Raw genomic sequence first — 18,020 nt, 5'->3', positions numbered from 1 at the left:
TTTCATGTTAAGTAAAATTCTTAAGGCTTTATCAGATCTAACGTTGGCCGAACGTTCCGATTTTATTTTTGAGACTTCTACCATATGATTGGTATATAACATTTTGTTGCAAAAATATCGGTTCAGGAATCTTGGTATAAACCGGTGGAAGCAAAATCATCATATTTAGCCCTGGATTTGGTTCGTATACTCTCCAGTTAGTTTTGCATTTTATATCTGACATCCACCACATTTTTAATTTCTTATTTTATGGCTCAGTAAGTACCGCCTTCGAATCTGGGATAAGTAGGGCGACTTTTTGGAATGTTATATAAAAATCATTCAAATAAAAGTAGTGTTTACGACGCATAATGCGGTAACGAAATGGGGTTACCCACATGTCGTCTACAATGGACGGCCGCTATGGCCACCAATTAAGGGTACCACTAGGAGATAAAAAGGGTAGGTGGTACCGTAGGTGGACCCTGGTAAACGTGCTGACTGATATCTAAATTTATTAAACAGAATATTGTGTTACCATAGTAACCACAAGTAAATAAACATTTTCAGACATTTTAGTTAATTTTATGTTGTTTAGAAGAATAGTCGAGGATTTTACCTTTTTTATTGCGTTGAAATTGTAATTAGAATTTAATTGTTAATGAAGGTAAGTATGTTGCTTCTTTGAAACAAAAACAATTTTAGGGAGCTTTCTAACTTTAAATCTAGGCTTTTTAAATTTAGGACACAAATCTTGGAAATTTGCGTCCTTCAGTCAAAGCAGTAGGTCTTTGAAGTAAGGCGAATTTTCCTTAAAGTAAAGAAAAAACATTTTTATATTGAATATTGAATCTTTAGATTTAAGATATAAGGGTAAATCCAAAGTAAATGACCCCTACGGGCATATCAACTTTAAAAATCAACACCCTAAAACGCTTAGATTGTAATGATTTTTACAGTACTCATATCGAATAAAAGTAGGCAAGAATTATGCAATAGAATATGACCACCAATCAAGGGTAACACTATGTTTATTATTTTTAAATTTATCGTAGTAGGCGTGTGTATGTTTTTTTCTGCTCTGTATGTATCTTATATTTTTTCTTTTGTTACTTCAATAATCGAATTCAAATATAAAACAGCGCACAAACTTTCATTGTTGGTTTGGATTTTGCTGTGACAAAAAAGGTAATAATGAGCAAGCGAAATTTAAGACGATTAATCAAAGCGGATCGGGAGGAATTTTTGAAAAAATTTAATAAAATTGGACAGCCCAATAAAAAAATTGAAACAAAAAATACTGAAAATGGTGAAAATAGTGACGTAGTGAAATTTTTGAATATATTTAACCAAATTGGAAAAAATAATGAAGTGCGGGTTTTCAACGAAAATGATTTTTGTTTTAATAATGAAAATGAAAACAAGTATATACGGCCGTAAGTTCGGCCAGGCCGAAGCTTATGTACCCTCCATCATGGATTGCGTAGAAACTTCTTCTAAACACTGCCACCCACAATCGAATTACTTAAGTTGCGGTAACGCTTGCCGATGGCAAGGTATCTTAAAACCTCCTAACACCATCTTCTAAATTGTATGTAAGTCCATACGTGGTATATATTAAATCAAAACAGATCGATCCAATACGTATATAATTCAGTTTGACAAAGTAGACATAAAATTTTGACAAAATTTTCTACAGAGATAAAATTTTAACAAAATTTTCTATAGAAATAAATTTTTCACAAACTTTTCTATAGAAATAAAAATTTTCACAAAATTTTCTATAGAAAGAAAATTTTGACAAAAATGTCTACAGAAATAAAATTTTAACAAAATTTTCTATAGAAATAAACTTTTGACAAAATTTTCTATAGAAATAAAATCTTGGTAGATTATTTTTGGCTCGATTTTCTATAGAAAGAAAATTTTGACAAAAATGTCTACAGAAATAAAATTTTAACAACATTTTCTATATAAATAAACTTTTGAACAAAATTTTCTATAGAAATAAAATTTTGACAATGATGAAAATTTTATTATGAACCGAATAAAATTTTAACAAAATTTTCTCTAGAAATAAAATTTTGACAAAATTTTCTATAGAAATAAAATTTTGGTAGATTATTTTTGGCTCTAGTGGCAACCATGATTATGAACCGATATGGACCAATTTTTGTGTGATTGGACCAATTTTGATATGTTTGTTAGCGACCATATACTAACACCACGTTCCTAATTCGAACCGGATCGGATGAATTTTGCTCCTCCAAGAGGCTCCGGAGGTCAAATCTGGAGAACGTTTTATATGGGGGCTATATATAATTATGGACCGATATGGACCAATTTTTGAACGGTTGCTAGAGACCATATACCAATACCATGTACCAAATTTGAGCCAGATCGGATGAAATTTGCTTCTCTTAGAGGCTCCGCAACCCAAATCTGGGGATCGGTTTATATGGGGGCAATATATAATTAAGGACCGATATGGACCAATTTCTGCATGGTTGTTAGAGACCATATACCAACACCATGTACCAAATTTCAGCCGAATCGGATGAAATATGCTTCTCTTAGAGGCTCCACAAACCAAATCTGGGGATCGGTTTATATGGGGGCTATATATAATTATGAACCGATGTGGACCAATTTTTGCATGGTTGTTAGAGACCATATACCAACACCATGTACCAAATTTCAGCCGAATCGGATGAAATATGCTTCTCTTAGAGGCTCCACAAACCAAATCTGGAGAACGTTTTATATGGGGGCAATATATAATTAAGGACCGATATGGACCAATTTCTGCATGGTTGTTAGAGACCATATACCAACACCATGTACCAAATTTCAGCCGAATCGGATGAAATATGCTTCTCTTAGAGGCTCCACAAACCAAATCTGGAGAACGTTTTATATGGGGGCTATATATAATTATGGACCGATGTGGACCAATTTTTGCACGGTTGCTAGAGACCATATACCAATACCATGTACCAAATTTCAGCCGGATCGGATGCAATTTGCTTCTCTTTGAGGCTTCGCAAGCCAAATCTGGAGATCGGTTTATATGGGGGCTATATATAATTATGGACCGATGTGGACCAATTTTTGCATGATTGTTAGAGACCATATACCAACACCATGTACCAAATTTCAGCCGGATCGGATGAAATATGCTTCTCTTAAAGGCTCCACAAGCCAAATCTGGGGATCGGTTTATATGGGGGCAATATATAATTAAGGACCGATATGGACCAATTTCTGCATGGTTGTTAGAGACCATATACCAACACCATGTACCAAATTTCAGCCGAATCGGATGAAATATGCTTCTCTTAGAGGCTCCACAAACCAAATCTGGGGATCGGTTTATATGGGGGCTATATATAATTATGAACCGATGTGGACCAATTTTTGCATGGTTGTTAGAGACCATATACCAACATCATGTACCAAATTTCAGCCGGATCGGATGAAATTTGCTTCTCTTTGAGGCTCCGCAAGCCAAATCTGGGGATCGGTTTATATGGGGGCTATATATAATTATGGACCGATGTCGACCAATTTTTGCATGATTGTTAGAGACCATATACTAACACCATGTACCAAATTTCAGCCGGATCGGATCAAATATGCTTCTCTTAGAGGCTCCACAAGCCAAATCTGGGGATCGGTTTATATGGGGGCTATATATAATTATGGACCGATATGGACCAATTTTTGCATGGTTGTTAGAGACCATATACCAACACCATGTACCAAATTTCAGCCGGATCGGATGAAATATGCTTCTGTTAGAGGCTCCACAAGCCAAATCTGAGGGTCCCTTTATATGGGGGCTATACGTAAAAGTGGACCGATATGGCCCATTTTCAATACCATCCAACCTACATCGATAACAACTACTTGTGCCAAGTTTCAAGTCGATAGCTTGTTTCGTTCGGAAGTTAGCGTGATTTCAACAGACGGACGGACGGACGGACGGACGGACGGACATGCTTAGATCGACTCAGAATTTCACCACGACCCAGAATATATATACTTTATGGGGTCTTAGAGCAATATTTCGATGTGTTACAAACGGAATGACAAAGTTAATATACCCCCATCCTATGATGGAGGGTATAAAAATAAAGAAATTTTATGTGAAAGAAATAATAAAACAAAAAGAACATTAACTGAAAAATTAAGGACGTGGTTTTTGCAGCATAGACCTTCACGACGATGTGCAGAAGGTTTATTAAAAGTTCTTAAAGAGGAAAATATTTGTGTTGATAAATTTTACGATTTTAAAGAAGATAAAAGACCAAATATAAAAACTATATGTGGTGGATCATATATGCACCTGGGGTTTGCTAGAACTTTAAGTAAAATATCCAAAATCGTGGGACTGCCAAACAAACTCGCTTTGGGCATTAATATAGACGGATTACCACTGTTTCGAAGTTCTCGAACTCAGCTTTGGCCAATTCTTATCAGATTAAATAATGTGGAGTCCAAACCGATTTTTCCAATAGGGGTTTTCTTGGGCAAAAGTAAACCTTCAACTTGTGAAGATTTTCTAAGTGATTTTATTTTAGAAATGCAAAGTGTTAACAAAGCCGGTTTGGAAATAGATGGACAACGAGTTTACTTTGAAATTAAAAGCGTTATTTGCGACGCACCTGCTAAAGCATACATAAGTTGTATACCTGGACACACTTCAAGCCATGGGTGCTCCAAGTGCACACAAATTGCAAAAAAAAATTAATGGGGTCCTCACATATGAATCTGTTTCTAGGGATTTATAAATGACGAAGATTTCGCTGAAAGAAAATATGCACGGCATCACATACCGAAATATTTGCAAAGAAAATCTCCATAGGAAAAGCTTGGGCTTGGCATGATAACACAACTTCCCCTCGATTGCATGCATCTCATAGATTTGGGTGTGTTGCGTAAATTTTTACTTCGATTGTTACAAAATAAAGTATCTTGTCAACAATAACTAAATTTTGAAAAAAATGTGTCTGAAAAATTTCACAGCTTTAGATCCTTTATTCCTTTTGAATTTGCTAGGAAACCAAGAGCTTTGGACGAAATAAAGAACTGGAAGGCTACGGAGTACCGACAATTTTTACTCTATACCGGAATTGTTGCTTTAAAAGGGGACGTAAATGAAGATATATACTATGAATTTCTTTTACTACACTGCGCATATAGATTCATTTGCTTTCCCAAACAACGCGATAGTAATTTAGAAAATGCTCAAGCTTTATTAGATCTTTTTGTTTTAAAATTTTCAGCATTGTTTGGGGAAAATAGTGTTTCATACAATGTACACAATTTGCTACATGTGAAAGATACTGTTTCACATCTCGGTGATCCCATATCAAATTCTGCATATGGGTTTGAAAATGAATTGCAAAGTATCAAAAAATTTATAAAAAGTCCTGTCAAGATACTTGAACAAATATATAGGCAACAATCAGAAAAAAATTTTGTTGTATCTGAAAAATTAGTAGGTTTCTCAGAAAAAAGGAATGGAATAATTACATACAGCTTTCGGGGATGTACTTTAAGTACTTCAAGCCCTAACAACTTGTGTTACTTACACAATAGTATACCAGTAGAAGTTGTATCTTTTAATCAACGGGACAAAACTTTTGTGGACGAAAATTTAATAACTTGACAAACTTTTTTGTAGAACCCTGTGAATCTATCAATTTAGGCATATTTAAAACCGATGTCGAATCGAAATGTGAACTCGAAACGTTCCCATTAGAAGAGTTGGATTGTAAGGGAATTGCTATTCCGTATAATGAAAAACTAGTAATACTGCCTTTATTACATAGTGCATTATAATTTTCACAACCGCTTATTTAAAAATAATAATTTAATAATCAAAAACCAAATTTAAAAATCATTAAGATATTTGTAAAACTAAATAAATCGTCTATTTTTCGTTAATCCTAGTAAAAAGATCAAAAATGTCTGATAACAGTAGCCCCCTTCGCAAAATAAAACACCAAAATTGCAATTGTGGCGAATTAAAAGAACAAATAAAAAAGCTGAGAGAAGATCTTCAAAAACGAGATGCTTTATTACAAGGTAAGTATAAATAAAAAAATAATGACCAACTAATTTTTTAAGTACTTCTTTTCAAATTTTTCTTTGTACAACTATAATAAAAATTTATATTTTTACAAATTTATTGCAGAACAAGTGAAATTCCTGGCCGAAGAGATTGCCAAGCAAAGTTCAATATTAAAGGCCATACACTCCAGAGAAAACGACGTGGATGCCTTAAAAAGAATGTTCCCGATAAATACAGAAGAAAAGCTACGGGAAGTTAACGAATCAATATTGACAGAAAATAGACAAGAATATGTTAGTATCTTCCGGTAAATTTAAAAATACTGTATATAATATAATATTTATAATTTTAATAGATTCAAACCTTGAAAGGACTTATTGAACCAAATGGTATCAAGAAAAATTTGAGAAGTATTTTAATGCCGCAGATAACGTACGATTACAACGTCGATGGAGTGCAAGGGAAAAAATCTTTCAAAGGTTTATGTAATTTATACAGTGTATTAATAGATAACTGAATATTTTTATAATTATTTGGTAATTTTTAAAGTTATTTGTATACTAATTAACTCACAAATTTGTAGATTCTATTCAGTGTAGTGGATCTGGAAAGCCGGAAGAGGAATTGCGGAAAGAAATACAGCTGCAAAAGAAGCGTCACTTTAAAAGTATTTCGATTTCAAAAATAAATAAAAATTTGCCACAATGCCCTAAATAATATATTCGTAAATATTTGATTAGCATAAGATTTTATTTTAGGTTTTGTTTTCTTTTTTTAATTTTTCTTTCTATAATATACTGGATTGAATTTTTGTTTTGTTATGTATACATAGTTTTTTTGTTGTTTTTTATATATGTTTTTTACTTTACTACTTTACTTTAATTTGAATTAATTTTGTATTATTTTAATCTTTTAACTAAATATATAAACAAAAAATATAAATGTATATATAAACTAAACAATGAAAATATAATTTTATAAATGGGCGGTAAAAGAAAACGGTTAATACGATGGCTAAATGGCGATACCCCTATGGTATCTACTAAGAGCTACCATCACATGTGGTGCCTACAATAGACAGGTGCCTTGGGCACCAATGTGCGGTACCACTATGAGCTGAACGGAGTAGGTGCCGCCGTAGGTGGTCCCCCGTAAACGATGTGGGATCGATAGACCCCTTCCTAGGACAAGCCCATGTTAAATTCGCCACCCAAATGCACGTAAAAGGTATTGTGTAGGACCAGGGGTAGTGCCTAAAGGGCTAGCGAATATACAGGCTTTTCGTTGATCCTTCACACCACTGGGATGTTCGAAACGACAGTGTCGCGTTGAAACGTTTGTAATTGAAAAAATATCCTAGCGCTTGTTAATTATGAACAACTTTTGTGTGGATACGATTATGCTTCCATTTTAAACGAAGACATATGATTTGCAGATTTTCATTTTCCAACAGGCGAATTCGAAAAATTCTGATTCACGGGAAACCAAGAAACAAAACTTTGGAGGGGTTGAAAGTGATATGTGAAATCTATTTTAAGGGAAATCCAGAACATACCCGATTACTCCTCAATTAATTACCACCAAGATTGATATATAAAACAATCAAAAGTTCTAAGTTTGGCAAAAGTTGTTCCTAAATAATAAAAAAGCCAAATGATTAAAAGTAAATTTTAGAGAACGTTACCTCATTGTGGCGCAGAACATAAAATTCTCGTTTCATATAAATTCCTCAATTAATACACCAAAATATTGTTTACAAATGTATTTATTTTTAATTGAAATATGTTATAGTTTCGTAAATGTCTATAAAAAACGATTTAATGGTATGACAAACGATAAGAAAAGTATCAATACAAAACGATAGACCAACTTGATTTTGTTTTTCTACAAATAAATAAACATTTCCAAAATTATTAAAACGAATAGAAAACATTTTGAGTTTTCTGGTAATAAATCTCTAATACTTGGGTAATTCCGAATACCGTGGTGGAGTGGACCACAATACGCTGGAATTGCGTTTTAAATGACGGGCATCGATATTGGGGAATATTTGCTTCAAATCAGGCGTCATAGGTTGCACCGAAAAGAAATAATCGATGTAAGACGAAGGCGTGTACTCCTGTTTTAAAACATACGGACCACGTTTATGACCTGCAAAGAAAAATACATTATTTTAAAATATTATTTGAAAGCATGCGTGACAGTTGTTTTGAAATAATTTATAACTGTTACAATTATAAAATTATCTCTAAGCGGTATATTTGATAGTCAATTAATTTACAAGGTAGCCTTCCAGTCATCAGGTGAACAAAACATAACCATATTCAGGAGTTTACACGTTCTAGCGTGATAGTCTTTTATTTTTGTTATTATTAATATTAAAAACTTAAATTATAAATTTAATTTCATGAAGAAATCAACAAAAAGAGTTCCGAAAAATATCAGTGGGTATGGAATTATAAAGCAATTTAAATTAATAATTAAAATTCACAAAAAATAAGCGAAACGAGATCACAAAAAATCCATACGTGTGTTGCACTTTATGACAAAAAAATGTGTTCATGTTATAGAGCTTTCATGTTTGTTCATTTTAAGGAGTAGAAAAAAAAAGAAAAAGAGTGCACGTTACTGCGAGTGCGCTATAGTTTTACAGCCGCAGAATTCATAAATTACAGAACGATAGTTTTGTTTTCAATTTAATATTTTTAATGCGTTGGAAGAGGTGGGAAAGTGGGCGATGGGATCGTTCGAAGAAAGGACGGGAAAATCCACTGTACTCGTGCAAAAGCCAATAGGGAAAATGTGGGGACTGAAACCGAAAATTGTGAACATTCCTAAGAATTGACATTTCTTCGCACATACAATCGTCTTGCATATCATCGAATTCGCTACCTAGCTGACGCGACTAAAGTATTTTGAGTTAGCGACTTTTTCTACATTTACGACGTGTATGTGACGTTTACAACTTTGCGATAGTCGCAAACCTAAAAGAGTTTGATAGAGACCATCTCTGGGAATCACATGTTCCAATTTTAACTTTGTCTTAATTTTCTTCCCTTTCCCATTAAACTCTCTCAATCAACGATCCAATCGTAGCCGGCTATATACACTACACTCGAAATCCACATTTTTCGATACTTAAAATTATCTTTTTTTAACGCGAATCACAGTTGAAATCTAGTTAAGGTAGATTTTGGAAGGGTAATGTAAAGCCGTATAATACGATAAATTTCCGTTTCAAATGTTATATAGTAATAAGAAAATGATTGAAGACTCCCATTGTTCCGTTGTCAATGGTAAACCATGGTAAAAACAGTTTATGCCACGTTGTCATATACAATTAATAGTTAATTAATTGCAAAATTTTTATATATACTTACTTCTGCTCCATGATGGTGGGGGAGGGCGTTTGTACGAAACCTTATCCTCATCATCAGTTGAATCGTCTTCATGCAACATCTCAAAGGTATATTTCGAAGTGGTTTTCGCTGGTGGTGGCATCATCTTTTGCCTCGAACTCATTTGCTGTTGTTGCTTCATTTGCAATAACATTTCTCGTTCCTTGGCGGCCTTAAGTCTGGCTGCTTCTTCTTCTTGCTGTAATCGTAATTTACGTTGTATTTCGTCCAATTCACGGCGCTTCTGCTCTTGCTCTTGTTGTTTAAGTAAACGTTTTTCCTCTCTTTCCTTGGCAAGTTTGGCCATACGCTCGGCCCTCTCACGTTCCTTAGCTTCGCGTTGTTGGGCGGCCAATAAATGTTTCTGTTCCCTTTGCTTCTTGCGCTCCTCGGCTAGATTATGCAATCCTTTACGGAAATCATCAGCACTGTTCTCCCTCTGTAAGGTTTTCGATGAGACGGTGGAATTACTCCTGTGCAAAGTTGAGCTGGCCGATTTTGTTAAGGTCATTGCCTTTGATGCACTAGTTGGAGCTTTCTTAGCGACAGTACTACTACTCGATGTAAGATTCGAGCTCTGTGTTGGTGTAAGGAAACGTCCAAGTGCAGGAGTGGCAAGCTTTCCTATAACAGGTGTTGTTGTCGCCTGAAGGTCAAACATTAAAACCAAAAATGAGCATTATTCCAAATTAGGGCTAAATTAAATAAATTTATATGGCCATTTCGGCTTGGTTGTAAAACGAGTTAAATAAAATAAAAAAAATAAAAATCTTACCGAAGGTGTTACATTTTCCTTTTTGTTGCGCAAAGGACGTTTTGTTTGCTCCGATGCAGCAGCAGCTGCGTTCTCAAAGGCTTCCACCCTTTGTTTTACCGGGCTCTGAGCCAATGGACTGAAATATGTTAATAACAATAAATACATATTTTAACATAAGTTTCATAAAATTACTACTTACTTAAACAATTCATTGGTGCGATTGGGTAGCTTGTAGTTTGCTTTGGTAACTTTTGATACATTCTTTGTTAAAGGAACAGTAGCCTTGGCGGATGATGATACTTTTGTTTTTGTTGGTACTGGAGGTTCAATGGATTCATCTTCTGTGATGAGACTTTCCTCATGGGGTACTGATGAATCTTTAGCAGTTTCAAATGATCTCTGGCCAACAGCTTCATCCTCCTTCTCTGCTTTGGCCGATCCCTGTACATTAAATGTAGCATCAGCTCCTGACGAATTTTTATTCAATGTTACCGTAGCATTTGGATTTCCTTCGACGACAAATGTAGTTTGTCCCGGTGTAACTTGGAATGTGGTTTGTGCCGCATTAGTGCAGAATGTGGCATCACTAGGTACTGGTCCCAAGTTCATTGTGGCATCCGAGGCTGGCACTGCCCCCAAATTTACAGTTTCATTGACAATTGTTCCCTTTGAAGTGCGTTGCGTGGGTGTTTCAACGGCATCTTCATAGATGGAACCACCACGTTTTGGTTCTTCAATCGGTGTTTGGTTATCAGAGTCTTTTTCAGTTTGTGAAATACGTGAACCCGCGCTACCGCGTGTACGTAAAGCCACAGGCGAAGGTTTGGGATCCAAATCGCTAAATCGTTCAACTTTAATGGGACGAGGTGCTTCCTTCTTTTTGCGTGGTTTTTTGCCAGCAATGGATGAGGTTGTCGAAGAAAGCATACTGGCAGCGGCCGCCGAAGATTCCTCAAGAGCAGTTGTTTCGTTTTTAGGCGCCAACGCCATTGGTAGCGGAACAGTACTTGGTGCCTTGAATACCGTGTCATCGGGAACACCATTTGGATTCTCCTCCTGAGGATTGATGCTAGTCTTCTCCCGTTTAATCTTAATGCGTAAACTGCGTACGCTACCATCAGACGACTCCAACGATGCGTTTCGAGCTAGAAACAAAATTTGTGTTGGTTGGATGTTTAAAATATAAACAATAACAATTTTACAAATGTATTTAGTAGTCCATTGTAATATATAGATTGGCCGCTTCAAATTATATAATGAAAATAAAAAATAAATAAAACGTCTTCGCTTAACAGTAATTTTTGTTCTCCTGTTAAATTGATTGCATAATAAATTGTTCGTTTCCGTTTTCAGTATAGCAGTTGGGACTGAAATTTTTGGGATCTTCATTGCATTCGTTTTTGCTGCATGCGCAAATGGAATACAATTATCAACCTATGAACTGTTTTGAACAGTTTCGTAATAGCTTTTCCGTTATACCACAAAAGTTTTGGCTTCAGTGACTGTCTCGACCATTGGTTCAATTTCAACCAATGACTTTTCTTCATTACCACTTAAACACGGAAAAAATATCATGAATTTTTAATTGACACAAATAGCTTTTTAATCAAACTCCGAAAACTATGCCTTTTTTTGGAATTTTTAATTAAAAATTCATTTGAAGTAATCACTTATTTAATCAAACTAAAAACACCATTCACCAACACCATTTTATTCAAAAAATATTTGAATTTTGCAATCAACATCAATTAAATTTTCAATGAATCAATTAAAAAATTAATTGAAATTTGTTAATGAAATCAGTTACTTTTTTGATCAAGTATTGTTTTGATGCTTAATTTAAAACTGGGATTGATACTACCATTTTCGTGATTGAAGGCATTTCAATTAAAAAATTAATTGGATCAATTAATTTTGTGATTGAATCAGAAAAAATTGTGTGCTCGCAGGGAACATTTTTTTCTACAAGCATTTCGTTTAAGATTTAGAATACAGAAATCTCCCGTGCGAAAGATTCCACCAACACAAACAAATTTCTTTCTGATTCAATTACGAAACTAATTGGTCCAATTTACATTTCTTCAATCATGGGATTAAAAAAATATTTGATTGAACAATTTATTGATTTGATTTCAAAATTTCAATTTTTTAATTGATTCAATTAAAAATTTAATTGCCGCATAAAAATTTGGTGGATCCTATTATATCAGATCAAAAAATTAAATGATGCCTTTTGGAAAAATCAGTTTGTTTAATCGGTTATACAATTTAGTTAAACTTTTTAATAAAATAAGTTAAACAATTAATTGAGTTTTGCAATCGACCTCTATTAATTTTTTTAGGTAAATTGTTAATTGGACAAATATTTTCTTTAATACAAACCGCGAAAATTTTCACTCATTCACTAACTTTGTGTTCTCTCTCATGATTGTATCAATTATTTTTTAATTAAATACACAGAAAAAAATATCACCAAACTATTTCCAATTAAAAAGTTAATTGAAGCTCAAAAATGTTCTCAATTAAATAGTTAATTGATACAATTAACCTTTTTAGAACAATTAAGTCAATTAGGCCAATGAATAAAATTTTAAAATGTTTAATTAAAATTAACTTTTTAATCAAACTCGGAAGACTCAGTTAAAAACAAGTATATACGGCCGTAAGTTCGGCCAGGCCGAAGCTTATGTACCCTCCATCATGGATTGCGTAGAAACTTCTTCTAAACTCTGCCATCCACAATCGAATTACTTAAGTTGCGGTAACGCTTGCCGATGGCAAGGAATCTTAAAACCTCCTAACACCATCTTCTAAATTGTATGTAAGTCCATACGTGGTATATATTAAAGCAAAAAAGATTGATCCAATACGTATATAATTCAGTTGCCAAAGCAGACATAAAATTTTGACAAAATTTTCTACAGAAATAAAATTTTAACAAAATTTTCTATCGAAATAAAATTTTCACAAAATTTTCTATAGAAATAAAAATTTTGACAAAATTTTCTATAGAAAGAAAATTTTTACAAAAATTTCTACAGAAATAAAATTTTAACAAAATTTTCTATAGAAATAAACTTTTGACAAAATATTCTATAGAAATGAAATCTTGGTAGATTATTTTTGGCTCGAGTGGCAACCATGATTATGAACCGAATAAAATTTGAACAAAATTTTCTATAGAAATAAAATTTTGACAATGATGAAAATTTTATTATGAACCGAGTAAAATTTTAACAAAATTTTCTATATAAATAAAATTTTGGTAGATTATTTTTGGATCTAGTGGCAACCATGATTATGAACCGATATGGACCAATTTTTGTGTGATTGGACCAATTGTTGTATGGTTGTTAGCGACCATATACTAACACCACGTTCCTAATTTGAACCGGATCGGATGAATTTTGCTCCTCCAAGAGGCTCCGGAGGTCAAATCTGGAGAACGTTTTATATGGGGGCTATATATAATTATGGACCGATATGGACCAATTCTGGCACGGTTGTTAAAGATCATATACTAGCACCATGTTCAAAATTACAACCGGATTGGATGAAATTTGCTTCTCTTGGAGACTTCGCAAGCCAAATCTGGGGATCGGCTTATATGGGGGCTATATATAATTATGAACCGATGTGGACCAATTTTTGCATGGTTATTAGAGACCATATAACAATATCATGTACCAAATTTCAGGCGGATCGGATGAAATTTGCTTCTCTTTGAGGCTCCGCAACTCAAATCTGGGGATCGGTTTATATGGGCGCTATATATAATTATGGACCGATGTGGACCAATTTTTGCACAGTTGTTAGAGACCATATACCAATACCATGTACCAAATTTCAGCCGGATCGGATGCAATTTGCTTCTCTTTGAGGCTTCGCAAGCCAAATCTGGAGATCGGTTTATATGGGGTCCATATATAATTATGGACCGATGTGGACCAATTTTTGCATGGTTGTTAGAGACCATCTACCAACACCATGTACCAAATTTCAGCCGGATCGGATGAAATATGCTTCTCTTAGAGGCTCCACAAGCCAAATCTGGGGATCGGTTTATATGGGGGCTATATATAATTATGGACCGATGTGGACCAATTTTTGCACGATTGTTAGAGACTATCTACCAACACCATGTACCAAATTTCAGCCGGATCGGATGAAATATGCTTCTCTTAGAGGCTCCACAAGCCAAATCTGGGGATCGGTTTATATGGGGGCTATATATAATTATGGACCGATGTGGACCAATTTTTGCATGGTTGTTAGAGACCATATACCAACACCATATACTAAATTTCAGCCGGATCGGATGAAATATGCTTCTGTTATAGGCTCCACAAGCCAAATCTGAGGGTCCCTTTATATGGGGGCTATACGTAAAAGTGGACCGATATGGCCCATTTTCAATACCATCCGACCTACATCGATAACAACTACTTGTGCCAAGTTTCAAGTCGATAGCTTGTTTCGTTCGGAAGTTAGCGTGATTTCAACAGACGGACGGACGGACGGACGGACATGCTTAGATCGACTCAGAATTTCACCACGACCCAGAATATATATACTTTATGGGGTCTTAGAGCAATATTTCGATGTGTTACAAACGGAATGACAAAGTTAATATACCCCCATCCTATGATGGAGGGTATAAAAAGGGATAGACCATTGTGATACCATATTGGTGAACTTCTCTCTTATGACTGAGTGCTGCCCGATTCCATGTTAAGCTCAATAACAAGGGACCTCCTTTTTATAGCCGAGTCTGAACGGCGTTCCACATTGCATTGAAAACCACTTAGAGAAGCTTTGAAACCCTCAGAAATGTCATTAGCATTACTGAGGTGGGATAATCCACCGCTGAAAACTTTTTGGTGTTCGGTCGAAACAGGAATCGAAACCACGACCTTGTGTATGCAAGGCGGGCATGCTAACCATTACACCACGGTGGATCCCTTTTTAGTTAAAAAAAATTAATTGAGTTTTGCAATCAACATCAATTAAAGTTTTAATAGAAACAATTAAAAAATTAGTTGAAATTTGCTATTGAAGTCAATTAATTTTTTAATCAAGTATTTTTTTATGCCCAATTAAAACTGTGATTGATACCATCATTTTCGTGATTGAAGACATTTGAATTAAAAAAATAATTGGATCAATTAAAAAATGAATTGGATCAATTAATTTTGTGATTGAATCAGATTTGTGTACGTAACTAATTGGTTTTGTAGTCTGGATCCGGCAATTCAGCAGCCGACAAGTTCAACGTATGGCTTGCTTGTGTATCTCTGGCACATTCAGTAAGACAGGAACAGATTGCCTTAATGTCATGCTGCATCAATTGCATTTAGACATTTTGGCCAAACAGTCAACTGCAACAACAGCTGTGCCGTTGTGCGAGCTATCGCTGTGGTCGGAAAAAATGTACGGTCACAGTTCTGTCCTCAAAATAATGCCAAATGTGCCAAACGTAGTGGATTACACTTTGGCAAAACCACTTTTCGACAAAAAGTTTGAAACTCTAATTCCCAACAGTGAGGCGTGGTGCACACGGACTCCACGGAATGAATGTTATATAGATTTCTACACTGATGGTTCCAAATTTGATGGACAAGTAGGTTTCGGAGTATATTCTAAAGACCTGGAACTTCGAATAGCGAAACGATTACCCAAGCACTGTAGTATTTTTCAGGCAGAAATACTAGCAATAAGAGAGGTGGCGAATTGGTATAACGGGTCGCTGCCTGATAGGCGATTTTGCAAAAACTATTGGCGCGAAGTATAATGACTACTGTATAAGCTGTCATGATGCGGAGGAAAAGGAATCAATTAAAAACCTCTTGTGCGAGTGTCCTGGTTTTTGTGTAAAGCGTAAGCGAATTTTAGGGAATATAGCTTTAGATTACTGGCGGACCTGGAAAATGTCAACTTACGCAGTCTGCTAATATATTTGGAACAATCTGGTTGGTTCAACAGAAGGAAATAATGGAAGGATTTTAAGATTCACATCCATGGTAGACGTAATTCAAAACACTATTATAGTCAGCATGGCCAAGCTACCATTCATCTTACTCCCTAATAATATCACTTCAACAGGTTAGTCTTTAGTGTATGTGGTATAGTCGGCCGTTTGTTCCCCAAAGATTTACAATATTAATCTAATTTATTTACCAATTGTAGTCTGTTTGGAAACAAGGTAATCCACTATAGCCCTCATAAAAGTATTTTAAAATTTTGCCGTAATTACCTCAATAACATTATTCATGGTATGAACTTGACGTTTTGTCGAACGTCAGCGAGTGCGTGTCTAATATTTTTCACAAGCTACACTTCCTTATAAAATATATATATATATATATATATATTTTTTTTTTTTTGATGTTATCTTGTCGCTAGAAACCAATTATAATTGCTAGTACTTACTTAGATTTTTAGCTTCTTTCTTAGAGGCGTCCGTTGTAGAAACCTGCACACCGGCATCATCATCAGAAGTCTCACTGATTTCGATTGTAGCCGGTTTAGGTGGAGGCAAAATAACAATAGAGTCATTGGGTTTGGAATTGGCCGATGGGCGTTCATGTGGAATTTCTTCAGACGCAATATTTTGTGATATCTTTTCATGAATTTGGGAAGGGCGCTGTTCATGTTCCAATTTAACTTTCACCTCATTACTTGATGGTCTTCGCAATTTTGTATTAATCCTAGGCTCTTTTAGGTTCTTTTCACATTTCATTTTTGCCATTCTCGTTGGTCGACCAGATGAATGTTCTTCTGTGTGCTCGGCTGGAACTGGAGGTGGAGGCATTAGATTTGTAGCGTCAGATTTCCTTTCTGCCGTAACTTCAGTTTTTTCCATCTGTGGTGCCTCGTCTGCTGATTTCTTCGGAGGAATAGGTATTTCCTCCAGCACGTTTGGAACCGAGGACTCAATATTTTCAGCAATTGCCAAGAGCTCAGCATTTGACCGTTTGCTTCTGCGCGGAGACACCTGGCCTCTAGATAGCTTGTGATTTGTTGTTCTTTGAGCATCTGCAACCACCAACATTGACGACGCATCTAAGTGTGAACAGAATGGAGCAGATGTGCATTTGTTGTTAGCAAAACCTTTATTTCAAAACTTCTACAAACCTTCATTATCCTCTTCATTCAATGAAGTGAGACGTTTCACCCTCTTTTTTGTTTGTTGGGGAGACGCTGCAATTATCTCTTTTGTGGCTTCCTTCACGGCGTTAGCTGGCAACACTGTGGGCCCCCAAAGAATGACTCGCAAATTGTTCACCCATTCCTATACAATTATTGTCGTTTAATATTCAATAGCAAATATCTACAACAGATGTCCTACCTCTACAATTAGTTCCAATTCGGCGGGAATCGTCTCTGTGAGATTGTACAAATCCAATAAATCATCCATTATACTTTTTTATATTTTAACAGATCCTCCAATTTATAAGCAAATACAGCCAATTTGCTATTTAGGCAAAGCAAAATATGCGTACAACATTCCTCGAAACATAAACCGGATTGTTAATATTTTCCTTTCCTCCCAAGAAGGAAGCCGAAACCAACCACGCTCAATGGAATTCGATCGTTTAATGGAATACAATCCAATGGAAAATTTCAAAAGGTTTAACCGCCATATTTACTTTAATGTGGATTGTGAGTTGTGGATACTATTGGAATAGTTGGAATATTACGTAGTATCCCATATAACAGAGTTGTATAAGACTCATGCACCATTCACACAATTAGTTTATACGTACAATAATAGGGCTGTTTTCTTTTTGCACTGGATACAACATTT

At 35.0% G+C, this 18,020-nt stretch overlaps 2 protein-coding genes across 2 annotated transcripts; one reads left to right on the top strand and one right to left on the bottom strand.

The window, feature by feature from the left end:
• The first annotated feature begins 1,105 nt into the window (after positions 1 to 1,105).
• On the top strand, positions 1,106 to 6,964 carry LOC142240873 (uncharacterized). Its single transcript, XM_075312623.1, has 5 exons — positions 1,106 to 1,167; positions 5,938 to 6,072; positions 6,182 to 6,351; positions 6,414 to 6,537; positions 6,642 to 6,964. Exons 2-5 carry the CDS (start codon positions 5,952 to 5,954, stop codon positions 6,773 to 6,775), a joined length of 549 nt encoding a protein of 182 aa, XP_075168738.1. The 5' UTR covers positions 1,106 to 1,167; positions 5,938 to 5,951; the 3' UTR covers positions 6,776 to 6,964.
• An 843-nt stretch (positions 6,965 to 7,807) lies between these two features.
• On the bottom strand, positions 7,808 to 17,782 carry Incenp (Inner centromere protein). Its single transcript, XM_075309970.1, has 7 exons — positions 17,562 to 17,782; positions 17,348 to 17,504; positions 16,643 to 17,275; positions 10,413 to 11,358; positions 10,232 to 10,349; positions 9,439 to 10,102; positions 7,808 to 8,209 (listed from the first exon to the last, which is right to left on the bottom strand). Exons 1-7 carry the CDS (start codon positions 17,628 to 17,630, stop codon positions 8,016 to 8,018), a joined length of 2,781 nt encoding a protein of 926 aa, XP_075166085.1. The 5' UTR covers positions 17,631 to 17,782; the 3' UTR covers positions 7,808 to 8,015.
• Between the last annotated feature and the right edge of the window lie 238 nt (positions 17,783 to 18,020).

The sequence above is a fragment of the Haematobia irritans genome, chromosome 5, assembly GCF_050003625.1.
Source record: "Haematobia irritans isolate KBUSLIRL chromosome 5, ASM5000362v1, whole genome shotgun sequence".
In the NCBI taxonomy this organism is placed as follows: domain Eukaryota; kingdom Metazoa; phylum Arthropoda; class Insecta; order Diptera; family Muscidae; genus Haematobia; species Haematobia irritans.
This window is presented reverse-complemented; position numbering and strand designations above follow the sequence as displayed.

Bases quoted from the DNA above. Each gene is read 5' to 3' on its own strand.
- LOC142240873 (XM_075312623.1), top strand. From the start codon at position 5,952: ATGTCTGATAACAGTAGCCCCCTTCGCAAAATAAAACACCAAAATTGC. The intron at 6,073-6,181 runs GTAAGTATAAAT...AATTTATTGCAG, and splicing joins ACGAGATGCTTTATTACAAG to AACAAGTGAAATTCCTGGCC. The intron at 6,538-6,641 runs GTTTATGTAATT...ACAAATTTGTAG, and splicing joins AGGGAAAAAATCTTTCAAAG to ATTCTATTCAGTGTAGTGGA.
- Incenp (XM_075309970.1), bottom strand. From the start codon at position 17,630: ATGGATGATTTATTGGATTTGTACAATCTCACAGAGACGATTCCCGCC. The intron at 10,103-10,231 runs GTAAGATTTTTA...TTTGACCTTCAG, and splicing joins AGGAAAATGTAACACCTTCG to GCGACAACAACACCTGTTAT. The intron at 8,210-9,438 runs GTAAGTATATAT...TTTTCTTTGCAG, and splicing joins CCCACCATCATGGAGCAGAA to GTCATAAACGTGGTCCGTAT.